Below are 17,905 nucleotides of genomic sequence, written 5' to 3'. Positions count from 1 at the left end.
CCAGACCAACCACTTCACCATGTGATGCCATAGCATCTAGGCGAGATAACATAGGATGAGTGGCAATGGCAAAGAAAAGAGGGCTAAGAGGACAGCCCTGCCGGAGAGAACGGGTGAGAGAAATACCATCCGAAAGTCCTCCATTGAGCATAATCCGCGTGATAGAGCCAGAGCCAAGTAAATGCACCAAATTAGCCATTTTGGGACCAAAGCCCATGGCTGTCATTAATTGAGAAAGGAAAGACCAGCTGACATGATCAAAAGCTTTTTCAAGATCCAGCTGCACCATCACAATCTCTTGCTTCTTTGCCTTGGCATAATCCACTCCAATTTGAACATAAAGAATATTATGCAAAATATTCCTGCCATGCACAAATCCATATTGATATGGATGAATAAGAGTAGGAAGCACCTTCTGCAAGTGATTGGCAAGATTTTATACATAATACCCATAAGTGAGATCGGGCGCCATTGAGCCAAAGAAGTAGGCGAAGGGACTTCGGGCAACAAACGAAGTATGTCCAACTTCCATCGGCAGGCATATATCCCTCATCCCAAACCCTTTGACAAATAAGTGTCAAAGGCTCTGCAAGCTGATCAGCATATTTTCGGAAAAACTCATTTGTCAAACCATCCCAACTAGGGCTCTTTCCCATGGGAAGTTTGGAGAGAACAGCTTCCACTTCCCCTTGAGTAACAGGAGCATCAAGCTGAACCGCCACATCAGGGTCAACTTGATATCGTACTTCAGCAAACAATAACTCCCTTGCAGCCAGGACGACAGCCGGCGAGACATCCTCTGGAGGGGCAAGAAAATCTTCATAAAACTTGATGCAATGCTGAATAACCACACAAGGTTGAGTAACAAGGTTGCCTTGGGCATCCATCAGCCTAACAATATTCTCACGCATATGTTTTTGATGCAACTTATCATAGAAGCCATGAGATTGACAGTCAGCATCCCGCAAAGCATTAAGACGTGCAAGTAGTTTAAAGCGAACATATTGTGCTTCCTGCACCCTAGGTAGCTCCTTTTTCAGCCATTCTATGGCATCCACAACTTCAGCATCCATAGAGTCAGTAAACATGAACGCCTGCAAGCCCTTTAAAAGTGACTCAAGAAGAGCCACATGCTGTTTTTGTATAGAGGCATTAGCAAGACCATAATGCCGCGCTAATTTTCGAGTGTTGGTAAGGAACACTGGCCAAGCATGATAATCAACCATGGACACTCTTGTGGAGAAATGTCGTATCAACTGACGCATATAAACATCAAAAACTTCATGCTCCAAAAAAGTGTGATTTAAGCGCAAAGGCAAGCGTCCCAAACAAGCCTTTATATGCATCCACAGGATGATAGACCATTTCAAACACAAGCGGCCAATGATCCGAGAAAACCTGTTGCTGATCAACCATCATAGTAAGAACCTCAGGCAAAAAGAGATCTTGATGTAAAATATACATCCTATCCAATCGAGCATAAGTGCCCCGAAACTGTTGTGAGGCATAAGTGTAACCCCTTTCATCTGGATGCAACCAAGACCACATGTCTTGTTTTAGCGACCGTGCTGCAAAAGCTTCCCACACCATTCTCTCCGGGCCATCCATTACAAAATGAGGCGACGTGGCTTGCTCCCTGAAGACACACATATTAAAGTCTCCCATCACAAAGCCAGGATGAGAGATTGAAAGAGCACACAAGTCATTCCACAGCAAATGGCGTGCACGAGCATTATTTGGAGCATACACCCCTAATAACCATAAAGGTGTATCATCCCAAACAATCTGTATCACTAGAAATCTTCCATGAACATCTTGAATCACAAGAGAAGGCTGAAACTACGAACGAACAGCAAACATAACACCTGACTGCAAAGCAAGATGTCCGCTGTAGAAAACATGAAACCCCTTATATACAAAGGCTTTGCCAACCAACTTATGCTACTTATGTTCAACTGCACACAAAACATCCCAACCATGACAAAAAGTTGTACGCCAAAGCCTGAATTGCTTTTGGCACGAAGAAATACCCTTTACATTCCATTGTACATTTTTCATAAGCCTTCCCAGAAAAGGAATCAACAAGGCCGTGTACTAGGCCCAGGACAATCTGCCAAATCATGAACCTTTTGAAGCATTTCATTTCTAGACATGGTATTTGTGATCTCAGACTGCCCTTGGAGTTCCCGAGCACGTGCCGAAGGGTAATGACCATCCCATGGCGAGATGACCTCACCCTTCGAACCAAACACAAGAGGCAACTGTTGTTGTGCTTCTTTTGTTAGGCGACTTCTAATAGGATAGCGTTCTACTCTATCCACCCCAAGAGCCCCTGTACCCTGAGAAAGTTGGCCTCCCGGCCTCTCAATCCTGGTCTGTTGGCTGGGCACCTGAATCCAAAGGGCGACGCGCATATGTATGTAAGGGCCCCTGATGAGTACGCAAAGGCCCCCACCAAACAGCATCTAAGAAATCCCCCCGCGGGGCAACAAATCGTGTCTTTTTACCACGAACTTCCACCCATGGCTGCTCAACCTCATTCTGAACATCCACATGTACATCCATGTGCTGGGCATCATGTAAAGGAGCATCATGCTCATCTTCCACGGGCAACTGTCCATCAACGATATCCTTGGTAGCAACAACTTGTTCTTTCTTAGGACATTCGGAGACAAAGTGGCCCATCTCACCACATTTGAAACAGTGGCCAGCAAATGTATCCCACCTCAATTCATACATTAAAGGTTGCAGCCCAGCCATATTGACATGCAAATGTGTCGGCCTAGGTCTCCCAGTATCCCACAACATGCATAGACGATTTCGGTTTCTAGATGTCATTCAAGGCACCACCAAGACATCACCGATACCTCACATGAGACCTGGTAAAACACGCCAAAACATTGGTGGGAATTGTTTCACTTCAACCCAAACTGGGCAAGCCTGGCGCAACATATCTTGGTACTCTGCCATAGACTTCCACGGAACCACATGAACCAACTGCCCATCGAAAAAGAGTGGCACCTGCTCCAAGACTGCCCTACGGGCTTCCAAGTGCGAAAAAGTATTTCATAAAAGCCTATCGGACCATCATAAATCTCCTCAAGTGCCTCAGGCGACACCAAGCGGCCCAACCATGCTCTAAGACGAGGCAACAACGGAATACGCCCTGTAAAGAAGAAGATAGCAGCACGATCATGAAAATCTGTTAGCTGTTGTAGCAACAAAGGAGTCTCCATGCATACATCAGCCACACCACCATTATCTACTGCAGCCATTTGCACGCTATTTGCCTTCACATATTCTTGCAGAAGCCCACCAATGATCTGCAGCAAACGTGCAAACTCCGGAGAAGGTACCTGAGAACTTTCCTCTGCATTCTCTCCAAGATTCACCGGAGTGTAGCTTGCATCAACATCAAGCCTTTGACGTTTTTGTTGCTCCGAGGCATCTGAAGCATAACCCACATCCTTCTCGATCATCTCCTCAATAAGATCCTGTCAAGGCTATTGGCAGCCATGCCACCAACACCAGCAGCCGGGTCATCCAAATCCATGTACAAAAGCAAAGAAAACCCGTTCTCTCAAACCCTAATTCAGCACCTGAAAACCCTAATTCAGCACCTGCAAACCCTAATTCAGCAGCGACTATAGAACTCTAGCAGCGACTATAGAACTCTTCTGCTCTCTCTCTCTCTCTCTCTCTCTCTCTCTCTCTCTCTCACATGTTATCCATTAGGAGCTCCTGGTACCGTACTTTTCCTCATAGTTGTTTCAGTTTCAGTTAGTTGTTTAATTGTTTTTAGCTTTCCTTACACAGACATTGTATCAGATCCACCAATTGTTGTAACCTTTTTGGTCTCATAGGTCATTTTGGCCTTTTGAAGACGTTAATATATCATTTCATTTCATTTCTCTCTCTCTCTCTCTCTCTCTCTCTCTCTCTCTCTCTCTCTCGCTCTCTCGCTATGCTGTGCCTGTTCGTACCCACCCACCCACACTGTTGTGCCCTTGCTGTGCTGTGCCTGTTTGCACTTGCGCAGTTGTGCCCCTCTGCCTCCCTTGTTGTACTACGCCCGTTTGCGCCCGCGCTACTGTGCCCCTCCGCCTCCCTTTTCCCACCCACCCACGCTGCTGCACCCTTGTTGCGTCTATGCGCACTGCCTCCCTTGAGTGCACTGTGTGCTGTACTGCATATCCGCCGCCCTTGCTCAGGCCCCCAAGGCAGCAACTAGGGGGAAATAGCCACAATGAACCTACAGGAGCTGAAGGCATATATCAAGACAGTGGAGGACAACACCAAGAAGTTATTGGGCGAACAAAAGAAGGTGCTGGACAGGGTTTTGAACCAACATGAAAAACAGTTGGAAGGCCTCCTCAAGGAGATACAAGGAAAGCACAACAAAATTGAAGAACTGGCAGCCCAGGTGAACCACCAGGAAGAGGTGATTCAGATGTTGAAAGAGACCTAGCTACAACAAACAGGAAAGCCAGAGGCTTCCCCAATAATAGGGGGAAACTCCGGGCAGAAATGGAAGCCCTAAAGGCTACGGTCAAGGACCATACAGTGGAGGAAGGGGAACTGAATATTCAGGAGGGTTTAAGGACCGACTTGGAGCAGTTAAAAGCTGCGAATGATAAGCTGCAGGAAGAACTGCAAACCACTAAGAAAGATTGGGTGGAGAAGAAGCACAAACCCCCACAGAGCATCATACATGAGACTCTCGAGGAGGAGAAACGTAGGAAGGATAGGGCCCTCCATGTGCGTGTACGGGGGCTTCCCCCAAGGATGCCATGACGCTTTGCCAAATGCTAGGAGTGGATGGGATAGCCCCCCCCCCCCCTTTTCAGATACATGGAGGGCAGGCAAGGATATGACACGAGAGCGGCCCCTCATCATTAGATTGCCTGATGCCACCAACAGACATGCCTTCTTAGACAGGCGGGCTGCCCTCAAGGGCACACAGGTGTACATGGGAGATGATCTCACTCCAGCACAAGTGGCACACCGGTGTGAGGCGATGGTGACTGTTCATGAGGCCCGCAGAGCAGGCAAGTGGGCTGTCTACAGAGATGGTAGAGTCAATATCACTTAGCACCCTGCCTCCCTTGACTCTACCATCTGTGTAGATAGCCCACTTGCCCATACTGTTTAGGGCAGTCCATGTAAAAAAAATTGAGAGATTATGTTTTCTTTGGAGTGTGTCGTCACTCACGATAAAGGTACGTGTGTTCTCAGCATGTTAAAGAACTGAGAGATTTTGTTCTCGTAGTCGCAGGGTGTCCCAACAAAAGCAGGTTTGATCTCAGCTTTAGAGTGATGCTCATGGAGCTACTAACTTATTGTAAAGCCATGGATGAGATCCGTCCTGAAGAGAGCATGCATTATGGAAGGTAAAGTGAGGAAGCATTGAAATTAGGGTTTCTGTTTTGTATCATTGAAGTGGTGGGCTAGCTTGCTGCCAAAGAGGTTTTTTAGACCGCCCTAGGCCATGTGGAAGGCAAAGTCGGTGATCTTGCTATGATGATCCGTATTGATAGCATGCATATGAGCATTGGTACTATTGCTGCTTTCCTTCACATTTGGTTTGTAGTATATGTTATATCTTTGTAGGTGGAGGCATGAATAGATATGAGTAGATATTACTTTACGATAGTTCTACATGAAATGGTTAGCTACATTATTAATGTTTCTTTTTGTAAGGGCATAGTCATCATTCACACATCGAGATGAGGCAAGCATAGCAAATTCAGATTGATGATAATTTATCTGAGACATTGGGTTTTTGTTCTGCTGCCGAGTATACTATAAGATCCGCGGGAGGTTTCACTGTCTATTTCGTGAGGGATTTGGTCCACTCTCCAGGATCATTGACTTCCAAGACCAGCGTTACCTAAGCCTCTTCTTGCTTGAGCTCCACAGACACAGGGACACTTTCTTGAGAGAGCTTCGGCCCTAGCCACCCTGCCCCCTCCCTCACTAGCCACCCATCACTAGTTTCTTCCGAACCCAGGAGGTGGAGGACACCGATGTAGTGGATCTTGTGGACCCTCCACAAGCTACTCCGGATCTACCTCGCCTGAGAGGAGTTACCTCATACCGAGCCTCTACACTCCAACGTGCCCGACGCCCCCGGCCACCCGGGCATCGGCCACGATCACCTCATGATCCAGGACATGCTCCCCCACCATCGAGCTACCTTTCCACGTGACATGGCTGAGGGAGACCTCTCGGCCATACTCATTAGCCCCATGCTCGATATTTTGGAGAGTGGTATACCATCTACTTGGAGCTGGTGCTACTCTCATGTTTTGATGTTCTTAGTATTCCATGGACAGTTTTGTATCACCCCAGTGAGATAGTTATGTTTATGTTTTCTTTATGTTTTATTTTCCATTCCATGATGAGATATGCCATGGACATTATCAGTTCATCCTGGTTTGTTTTCTTCGCATGCGGCCCCGAAAAGCGTTCATCATGCATCTGCCTCGTTGGAGCCTGACGCTTCAGTGTTGGTTACTCCCGATCTAGAGCGCCTTCTTCCATTCGTGAAGAAATCCAATGGTCGAAATCCGTACAAACACCATCATGGACCGAAATAACCAACCAATCTTTGTATCACTTTGGTCTCATAGGCCCATTGGGTCTTTAGTAGACACTTAATCTCTCTCTCTCTCTCTTCCATTCTTGCCAGTCTTTTTAATAGAGCACTCTGTGAAGGCTTCCCACCCTCCGGGACTACCAACACCATTGTCCCCATCCACAAAGCAGGAGATCCCACAGACCCAAGTAACTACAGGACCATCATGATTGGTCCCACAATAGCCAAAATCTATGGGGTAGTACTAGAGGACATGATGAGCTCTAAGGCAGAGAGGATGGGAAACAGAGCATCAGGCCAAGCAGGCTTTAGGAGAAACTTCTCCACGTTGTATCATATCTTTACTTTACCAGCTATCGTAGAGGAGGCGAGGTCCTCAAAGAGACATATGTAGCACTATTGGGGTTAAGCAGGGCTGCCCACTCTCACCTACACTCTTTGACCTATACCTTGATGAGATCGCAGTACTTGTGGATAGTTTCGGAGGTAGTAGTGCCCATATTGCTATATGCTGACGACATTGTCTTGATCTCAACACACTCGCCTCATGATTTTCTTTCATATACAGAGATGCCCGAGTGGAGATTGTGCAAAAGTATGTGTATCTAGGAGTCACTTTTACAGGCCCTTTGTTTTGCATGACCATAGCTGCCACTGACTTACTTGAGAGGGGGCACGCCTCCGTAGCCTGTATGGAGAGACTGTTTCCAAGCACATTTCCATTGCTAGCTCTTTGATACTCTAGTACGACTAGCGGCTATGTATGGTGCAGCCCTTTGGGGGCCAGGCCTAGGGAAGGATCATTGGAGGAGCATAGAGAGGCTACAGGTGATGATGTTGTCACGCATGATCAGGAGTAAGCCATCTGTACCACATGACATTCTACATGCAGAGTTTGGGGTGGCCTCACTGGTTGCAGATGCCCTTTTTCAGACTATCACTTATATTCAGCATGTATACATACTTGACAGAGATCGCCTCCCACGACTAGCACTAGAGTCCTCTATGCAATTATACGGCGAGAGGGAGGGGGAGCGATTGAGACGAGCTGGACTGCCCTCCTCCTCAGCGACACGGCCACCACCATTACTGACACATGCATGGTACTCTGATGTAGTCGAGTGGTTTCATGCACCTGGCATACAAATGGACCGTCTCCCCCGTTTTAGTATAGCTTGGATTCCCCATACCTTGATCTCTCACGTCAGGAGATCAACTAGATCATCCGGTCAGATCTACTTGGGCTATACATACACCAGACATGGGTGTCTCCGTCAGAGATTGGTAAGAAGTGTGAGTTCTATAGAGATCACTTCTTGAGACTCTCCGAGGATGGATTCTTTGAGATCCCGGGATACATACAACATGCCATGCGTATCATGATCGGCCAGCTCAGGGTATCCTCCCACTGCCTCAGAGTAGAGACTGGCAGAGCTGAGGATATCCCACATGAGGAGAGGACATGCACAATATGCATCACAGGAGCAATAGAGGATGAGGCCCATTATATGCTCAGTTGCCCGGCTTACTATGAGATACGGGGGAGATTCCATTGCCTCTTTCGAGAGGGATTCGGACCACTCACATGGGTGATACAGTTTGAGGATCAGAGGTGCTTGGGCATGTACTTGATGGAGCTCAGACGACACAAGGATGTAGTGTTGAGGCAGCATGCTGAGAGACAGCCCCGACTCCGACAGGACACCTCACAAAAAGAGCCATCACAGATTTCTTTGTGGTACATACATCCACATCGGAATCTACTGCCCACAACAGTTCCTCTACTATGACATCAGAGCCCACCACCCATACCCACGCTCCAACTCCATGCCCCAGAGGAGTTCTTAGTGAGAGAGCTCGAACCATTCTGCGAGCCAGACGTCCCTGACCCAGAGCATTAGGACCCTCCACCACACAGAGACGGATTTGTGAGGTTCTCCGCCGACATGTCACGCTCCCATCACAGAGGCCAAGGCAGGTATCAACATTAGCTAATCATAGCATATCTTACTCTACACAGGATCATATGTTTTCATTTTACTTTTTCTTTCAGTTTTCCATGGCCCAGTATATCCATGGTACCATTGTATTACTTTTGTTCTCATAGGCCCTTGGGGTCTTCCGTAGACATTAATATAACTTTCTTTCTTTACTGTCATATGTTTTCATTTTACTTTTTCTTTCAGTTTTCCATGGCCCAGTATATCCATGGTACCATTGTATTACTTTTGGTCTCATAGGCCCTTGGGGTCTTCCGTAGACATTAATATAACTTTCTTTCTTTCTTTCTTTCTCTCTATGCATGTATGAGTGTGTGTGTGTGTGTGTGTGTGTGTGTGTGTGTGTGTGTGATACAAATGTGGGCAAAAATCGCAGGTGAGGTTGGATGGGTCATGAGCTAACCATTTGGGCAAGATCCCCCAGCCTAATATATAATATATTACTCTTTTGTAAAAAGAAAAAAGCCTTTTACGAGGGGAAAAAAAGCCAAAAAATCACAGCTTTTGCGTTCTTCTACATACCTTTTCCCTGAGTAGATCCAGCTGCTTCTTCACAAGCTCAAAATAGTGTCCAGACTTATCATAATGCTCTTTTTTGTAGATGGGAGTCGGCACGAAAGACTCCAGTTCAACTCTGTCTTTCAAAGTAAAAACCTGAAAAAAGAGTCATATACTACATTTTTTAGTTTTCCTTTGGAACAAATTCCATCTCAAAAAACCCAGAGTAAAAAACTTTATTTAAGGGATCATTTCCAACTCTTCAATTTTCCAACATGTAGCTTGTGATAATCCAAACCTTGGCATCCAAAAGGAACTCTAAGCGCTCCATTTGTTCTGCAGTCTGTCACTGATGAAACTCCTGTGCAATGCCACACAAGTCATCTTCCATCATTCCCAAGCTTATGTATATATATTTAAAAGGAAAAATCATAATGACTAGCCCTGTTTTATCACAGGATAAACCTTTTTTAATCACAGGAGAAGCTGTCATGCCAAATACTTTTGGCCTTTTCGAGGTTAGCTTGTGGTAAAACTCCTGCAGAATTAAGCCCAAAAAGGTTAAAGTAGACAAAGAGAATACGTTAGCAAACACACACACACACACACACACACAAGCTTTGATTGGCAGGGCAAACATACTCTCATGATTTTGGCATAGGCATGATGCTTTTGTGCATGGTGGCACTCGTCTAAAATAAGAATCTCAACATTCACCATTTTCAAAAAGCTGTGCCTTAAGGCATCCAGAAAGACTTGTGGTGTCATAACTAGAACCTGCAAATCAGAACAGGATCGGTATAGTTACCTGGAAAGATTAGTCACTAAACTATCAAGACTTCTTATGTTTAAACACAAACAAGTGAATGGGACACCACAGGCTTGAAGGAAATAATGATCACATATTTTCAGATTAGCAGATTAGTGTGTGCTTCATTGGATAGTGCTTGTCAAGAGCTTCGCAATGATATATAGGATTTGTGGAACATTTACCTTAGATAGGCTTTTATGCAAGTTTTAATGTATGGACTTTAACATGTGACTTTAGGACATTAATAAGTGTGAAGACATTATGGTTTATTTTCAGCCATGAAGAGGTACACACAATTAACCTCTTTTCATTCATGCAAACATTGTATTCCATAAGTCTGATGAAATCAATAGTGCTTTCCATGTTCATTCAATCTGTTTCCTATATTCAAGCTTTAATGGTGATCTTGATTGAAGTATTAGGTTGAATTTCTTTATTACATTGGTATCAAAGCAAAGATCAATTTGAGCCTGTGTGAGGAGAAGAATCGTGAAGCCCAAGTCTAGAGAGAAAAAAAAAGGGAAGATCCCAATGTGGAGAAAAAGGCCTTCACGTATACGCATGATGGAGGGCTTCATAGAGGGGAAGGTCAATCTCTCTTGGAAACCTGTAGAGAGCACTTGGAGAAGACAAGATGATGGAGTCGGCTACTAAGCAAAGGCATGAAGGCTTGTAGTATTGCACAGATGGTGATGTTCAAGCTGTGGTCTGGGTGACGAGAAGAGAGAACATGGTGATGATTGCAGATCTACCAGGCTTCTAATAGTGATGGCGATAGCGGCTGCTGACGACTCTTCTTCAAACATGGCGTCGGCTGCAGGATACGTGGAGCGCTCCTATAGGCCTAGTTAAGCTTTATTAAAGATTTTGCCTAAGGTCTAGGCTTCTCTAAGGTTTTAAAAAAAAGGGAAGGGGCAGACGGTGAAAACAAAACAAGGCGGACACTTTAATAACCCAAAAAAAAACAAAAAAAGGTCCAGGCATTTAAAAAATCCCCAGCAGCCAAACTTTAATGAAATGAGAACTCACTTACTTATAAAGTGACTATCGACCATTTTTTAATGAAATGAGAACTCACTTACTTATAAAGTGACCATCGACCATTTTTAAATGAAATGTGGACCTGCAGTTTACAGAACAAAACAGAGAGCATGTTTTTGGACAATTTATGAGCATAAAAACCATTTAATAAGGGGTTTTCACTCCAGCCCTCCAGCGTGGGAAGTCGGCATAGCTAGGGTGACGATAAGAGTCCTTTCCCCTAGTTACAAGCTTGACCTCGCACAATCAATGATTATCAGAAATTGTAGAAATGGCGAGTTAGATCACACCAAAACCCCTTTTGGATAAGGGTTGTTCATCCAAAGCTTTCTTAAAAAGAATTGTAGAAATGGCGAGTTAGATCACACCAAAACCCCTTTTGGATAAGGGTTGTTCATCCAAAGCTTTCTTAAAAAGCTTGCATGTTTTCAGACAAAAACAATGTGTCCAATAGACAAAAACAATGTATAATTGGACACAGGACATATACTAACTAGAGCACGAATGAGTTATACATTTTCAACATGTTCTTCCAACACTGCCAATGTGTCCAATAGACAAAAACAATGTATAATTGGACACAGGACATATACTAACTAGAGCACGAATGTGTTATACATTTTCAGCATGTTTTTCCAACACTGCCCCAAATGACTCCTGATATTCGTAGGACTAGGCAGGAGCTTCTGTCTTGTGTTTCTAACATTGTGGATATGGATGAAGCGGTTGATTTGGAGTCCATGTTTTCAGCTGTGGAACTAAACACGACACTAAAGGCGCTTAATAAATGAAGACTCCATGATGGGATGGATTAACTGTGGAGTTCTTTCTGCAGTTCTTGCCTATGCTTGAAGAATCACTTTTGCTTATGATCAACGAGGCTTGGAATTTGGGCATCATGCCTTCTGCTTGGCAGGAGGGACTGATAAGATTGGTGCAAAAAAAGGATTTGTGTAAAAAACTTTATGACTGGTGCCCTATTACCTTGATGCCAATGATCTATAAATTGATGCCTGATCGACTCAAAAAGATTTTGAATAGGGGTATCCATCCAGCGCAATATGGTTTTGTGCCTCGTAGACAAATAACAGATAACATTGCTAATGTCTATGTTGGCATAGAGTATGCTAAATATACCAAGCAGGATGTGCTCTCATTGCAGGTTGATATTGCTAAGAATTTTAATACATTCCAATGGGATTACATTGTAGAAGTTATGGCAAAGTTTTGCTTTGGGCTTTGGGCTTTGGTCCAAAAATGCAAAACATTATTTACTGGCTGTATCGAGATAGCACTGCCATATGCATTTTGGGAAAGGCTTATCCTCTCAATGGGTTTTGGGTAGATTTGTTCGACAAGGTCGGTCGGTGCCTTGCTCTATGCTATTGCTACTCATCCCTTCTTGACATGTATGGATAAGCTCATTGAGACTAGCAGATTACATGGGCTTCATCTCCCTGATGGTCGGCATTTGGTTACTCACGCATATGCTAATGACTCTTTCTTTTTTCCTCAAAAACGCAATCAGATCTACAATGTCTCATGAACACTTTGCATATGTTTGGATTGGTAGCATCAATTTTAAAAAATCAAAACTATTGCCTCTCAATAAAGTTCAATGGCACAACATTCTATGGCTCGGGCAAATCATATCACCTACACAACATGTTAGACATTTGGGATATCATGTGGGATGGAATCTTTCACTTCGTGATGCTACAGATTACAAATTGGGTGCTGCAATTGGAATATATTGGAAACTCTCTACTTGGCCCCTTCATGTTAGATTGAGAATAGCTCAATCGACTTTGATGCATATATTCAGTTTTTTCTCCCTCTTCTGGCATGATCTAAAAACCAAATCTCTGGTTTTATGACAAAAAGCATTGAGCTCATTCCCAACCACTGGATTACTGGATCTTTTTTGGAAGGTCGTCATCATTCTTGGTTTGGGGTTTTCTCTAGGACAGGTGTTTCCTCTAAAGGTTATGGGTATCTCCTTGCCTAGGGAGGATGATGTACCGATCTTTTTTTCTGCACAGGATGGATGGCAGCTAGAGAGATGCGATGTGCAAGACCTTATTGAGGCACCCTAGATTTGTCCAATCAGAGTTGTTGGCAGGTTAGGGAAGCACGTCTTTGATGACCCCCCCCCCTCCCCACCCCCAGAGGGATGATCACAGAGAGTGTCAGCCTTTGGTTGTATGGTAGCTGCCCTATCAGACATTGGCATTGGGACCCCGGTGAGTGGGAGTGGAAGGATGCTTGTAATCCTTTGAAAAGCATGCCTTTTTTCAGTTATACGTTTCGGAATGCCAGACATCTTATCTTGGGACACATTCAAAGTGTCCCTACTCTTAGACCCCATTGGGAGTCTTACGGCATTTCGATTGACATTCAGAGGGCATTTTGGCGGAGATTGTGGCACTCTTATAGGAAGCCACATATTTCTCCTTTATCTGGGTTTCCCTTCATGGTGGTTTGGCCACCAATCAGTGGAGGTCTGTTACTGGTGCTTGCCCAGCATGCCCTAGATGTGCAGGAGTTTCAGAGTCAGTTTACCATTGTTTATGGGAATGCAGGAAAGCATAGAGGGTTTGGTCTGCGATTGCACACCTCTTTGGTAGGATTAAGAGGGATGCTATCATTTCTTTTGGTTCTATCATTTGTTGACACAGTTTGGGCCTCAGCTGAGGTTCGAGGGGACTGACAGGAGCTTGGCCATTATGGTTAGGCAAGGAGTTGCTCGGCAGTGTTGTCTTCAAGATTTGCCACTTTCACACTTTGTCCCTCCGGCACAAAGGTTAGACAATTCTTGGGAGATTATTGCTAGCATCTCAACCTGGAATATCTGGAAGGCTAGATGCACTGAGGCCATTGAGGGTACTCCCATTCTTGTTTCTTAGTGTCTTTGCAGGATTTGGAGTGATATTATTCACACCATTATGGCTACCTCGGCCAGAATACGGGGATCTTCGAGGGCTGCGGAGAGGAAGCGTGCCCAGTTTATCAGAGAGTGGGACATTGGTATCTTTTTCACATCCTCTCATTCAGGACCCTATTGGCAGCATAGGGCTCTTGATTGGTTGAGATCTCCACCTTGCTTGGTGTGAAATCTCCATTTTGTTAAAAAAAATTCATACTTAATAGAAGTCTCCTTTCTGGAAAAAAAAAATGTGCTACATGACACTCAACACAGAAGATTGGAAACTACAAAGATAGGAGAATTTTTTCAATAAAATTTCCTTTCTCACAAATCACAATAGCAAGAGTCTACAAATTGATGATTCCACAGCCTTGGCTCTTAGATCATGCAAACATGTTATGGCATATGAATAAGTTGGCAAAATGGCTAACGATGAGGAGGTAAGTCTAAAGCAGAAGGTGCCCTAGGCAAGACCTCCTGTTCTAACAGATCAATTAACGATACCAATACCATAGGCCGGCTCATATGACTATTCGCTTTAGCACTCCACATGCACCACGTCCCGGGGCGGTAATAGGTCATAGAAAGATGGATCTCTTCAAAGGCTTTATACACCCGTCGCATAGACTCTAGTTTATAGGATGAGATGGGGGATTCATTAAGCCCCCATCCCGAAGTGCTGTAGGCTTGGACCTATTCTTTCTTTCTTTATCAATATGATACAAAGGAAATTAATCCACCATGGTCACACGTACATAATCGAAATTGCGAGAGATTGTGTAGCACATTCGATCAGGTCCGTGGTCAAAGCTTTTTATGGACATGACATCACCGCATCCGTCAAGATGTGCTTGTGGAAACAAACTTTGCAGAAAGCACGGAAAAGCAAATTGTCATTAAAACAATGAGTATTCTTTTGGAGATGTATTGCAGTACTCCCTGTTGATAAAACTTTGGCAAAAAAATTGATTAGTACTCCTGAATGCCCAAGGTGTTCATGCTCTAATGAGACCATCCAACACTTACTATGGCGTTGTATTGACACCCAGGATTTCTTGCATAGTTTATCTCTTGACTGCCAAATTCCCTGGTACACATTTCTCCAAGAACTTCTGGATCTTTGGGAGATATGAGGAGGCTAGCAAGAATGGCTCCTTTTTTTGAATGGACAAGATTTTGGGCTCTCTGGTCACTTTGGACTACACGCAATTGAGACTGGCTTTCCAATCATCCCCGATTGACAAATATTACTACTTCCGTCAATCATTGTGCCAATCCTTATATGACTACCATCAGCTCCAACAACTATATCCGATACATCTAGATTTTGTTTTTCCACTGTTTTTTTAGTTTTGTGAATTATCTCATAAGGGTGCTTCTCTGTACAATGAAAGCGGTTTTACAAAAGAAAAAAGAAAAAAAAGAGTGTGTGTGTGTGTGTGTGTGTGAGAGAGAGAGAGAGAGAGAGAGAGAGAGAGAGAGAGAGAAAGAAAGAAAGATATATTAATGTCTACGAGAGGCCAAAGTCGGCCTATGAGACAAAAAATAATACAACTGTGTTCTTCCGGTCATCGGAAGAAAAGAAACAAAAGAAAAAGTGTGCATGTGTCTGGATACAACTATGAATCATCATGGATCGGTGGAGCCCATATACAAACAATATAAGGGGGGTGGGGATGTGGATGGAGTGCTAAGGCAAGATGCATCTCTATATGCTGAAGGGGTAGTACAAGCATGCTATGCAGATCTATGTCTAACTCCATCCAGTGCCATAAGAAGGATATAAGATATCATACATCGCCGATGCTGAGGCTGTGAATGGCATGAACATGTACCTTGAGTTTGAATGAAAGCGAGCTAGCCTCTCCTGTGTCTCCATCTGGTGTCTCATTCGGATAGCTGCTATCTCTCGGTGACAGAGTCGGGGTGCTCTATGTCCAGTCTGTCTAGGTCTCCTCCTGGCTCTCAATTCCTCTGCTCTCTGTACGGTCACCCCACGTGGTACATCAGCTGGCACTGGCATAGCTCTCTAGAAGAAATCTGTGAGCTGGGACTGTCTCCCAGTGGGAGCGGGTGTCTGGAGGAGTCTCTCTCGAGAACTATGAAGCTCTAGTAGTAGTCTGCCAAGCTGTCGCTGGTCCGAGGTCTCCATCAACTGATGTAGTGAAGAGTGCTCCTTAAACAATCCTGCATATCTATCTCTGACCCCCTGGTGGGCTCTACATCTACATACAAAGTGATCCTCAATCTCCACCTCCTCGCGGCACAATCTGCATATCCGCTCAGCTCTGGGAACCCGTGCCGCTCTCCCAACCTCTATCTCTAGCTGATGTGATGAGACTTGTAGCTGTCCAATAGCAACGTGAGAGCTGTGTGGCATGTATACATCCATGTACCACGGTCGAAAGAAAGAAAGTTATATTAAATGTCTTCAAAAGACCCAGTGGGTCTATGAGACCAAAAGTGATACAATAGTGTGTCCACGTAATCTCATCATGGTGCAAAAGAAAACAAAGACTAGAGCTATGAGCTGGGAATGTCAAATCCGAGCCAGAGAACATGGATAAGAAAACAACCTCATTCTTTTCAAGCTCTATTTGCCACATCTCTTCCCTCCAATAGTCAACTCCTTTGGCACCATAGAAGCTGTCCACTTTCAAATCTGTATTTATCTTCAAAACCTCTGTTTGCTGCAAAATGTGTATCTTCTACTCCATTAAATCTCACATTATCAGGATGGTAAGGACAAGATTCATGTGCAGTCTAAACACAAGCATGTACCTGCTCAACAAGGCAAACAGTTGGTGCAAGAAACACAGCAACAACTTTTTCATTCTGATTTCTGAGTTTGTGAGCGAGTTTCTTTATCAGAAGTACAGCAATAAGTGTCCTTCCACACCCCGTTTCAAGGTACACAATCGTGTTTTCCTGTAAAGCCTTATCTAAAACTTCGATCTGGTATCTGTGCTAATAACAAACAACAAACATATGATCAATCAAACAAATAAGTGATAACACAAGCTTTGTAAGAAGAAAAGCCAAAGCCTATCGAATCTGCAGCCTTAATTTATCAAATTAGTTCTCCAGACACAAAGCATAAAGCTAGTGCCATGGCAAAACCATCCTCGCATAGTTATGTCTATGCTCTTATAATATTATGATGAAAAAAGAAGCTTGGTTGTGTAGCCACCCTGGCTGCCCAGTAGTGCGGCCACCTTGGTCCTTCAACTTTGGACCGGAAAAAAGTGCGAGCTACCTTGGACCGGTCAAGCTCATTGCATTGACACCTAGGCCAGCACACCACTTGCACCACTTGCATTGACACTACATGATGCACCACTTATCTCTTGTGCTCACTTGATGAACACCACGCTCCGCAGTGATGGCAGGGCCACTTGATGGTCACCCTTGGACCAGTCCAAAGACCAAGCGGCATTGTACAAATGGATATGGGATTGTGTGATGGGGATCGTTCTAGCAATACTAGTCTCATCTATTTTCATTTTCGTGTTCTAGTGCTCGCCACTCTCACTGCTCTTGCTCATCTGCGTGCTCTTGCTCATCTATGTTCTTGTTCATTTGTGTTCTTGCTCATGTGTGTGTGTTCGTTGTGCTAGCGAGCTATGCGTGTGCCCCTTAGCTCACGTCTCTTCTAGCTTGTGACGAACCTGAGGGCATAATGTCCTAGAGGGGACCCTGTGTTCACTGTGGTGTACATTATCTTAGGCGTGCCCGGGCAAAAAGGGGTGCTATAGGTACGCTAAAAATTTGACGATCATGCTAGGGAACTCTAGTGTTTCAGGAGTTCTTGTTGACTCCATGATAATATAGTGTCTGCATGCCCAATACACGTTCTCGTGCTAGTACAGCCAGTTCAATCAAGAGTCCTCTGTCTATACATTGCTACAGTCGTAGGAAGGTCAATTTCATACCATCCAGAACTACTCCTCCACCTCTACCCATGGCTACTGCAAATCTTGGTAACCTCCGGAAGAGTTAGCCGGCCACCACCTTGCTGGAGTTTCAAGAGC

The 17,905-nt window shown here is 44.5% G+C and overlaps 1 protein-coding gene across 1 annotated transcript in view; it reads right to left on the bottom strand.

The window, feature by feature from the left end:
* Window positions 1-17,905, bottom strand: part of LOC147641143 (endoribonuclease Dicer homolog 3a-like) — a 74,508-nt gene that overhangs the window by 17,500 nt on the left and 39,103 nt on the right. Inside the window, 6 exon segments of the mRNA XM_086811714.1 lie at window positions 9,121-9,252; window positions 9,372-9,457; window positions 9,562-9,634; window positions 9,739-9,873; window positions 16,451-16,564; window positions 16,656-16,836. Of these exon segments, the coding sequence (XP_086667840.1) occupies window positions 9,121-9,252; window positions 9,372-9,457; window positions 9,562-9,634; window positions 9,739-9,873; window positions 16,451-16,564; window positions 16,656-16,836 (721 nt within the window).

This window comes from Cibotium barometz, chromosome 2, assembly GCF_041138505.1.
Source record: "Cibotium barometz isolate CiBa-2024 chromosome 2, ASM4113850v1, whole genome shotgun sequence".
NCBI classification, from domain to species: Eukaryota; Viridiplantae; Streptophyta; class Polypodiopsida; order Cyatheales; family Cibotiaceae; genus Cibotium; species Cibotium barometz.
The sequence above is the reverse complement of the archived record's forward strand: the minus strand, read 5'-3'. Positions and strand labels throughout refer to the sequence as shown.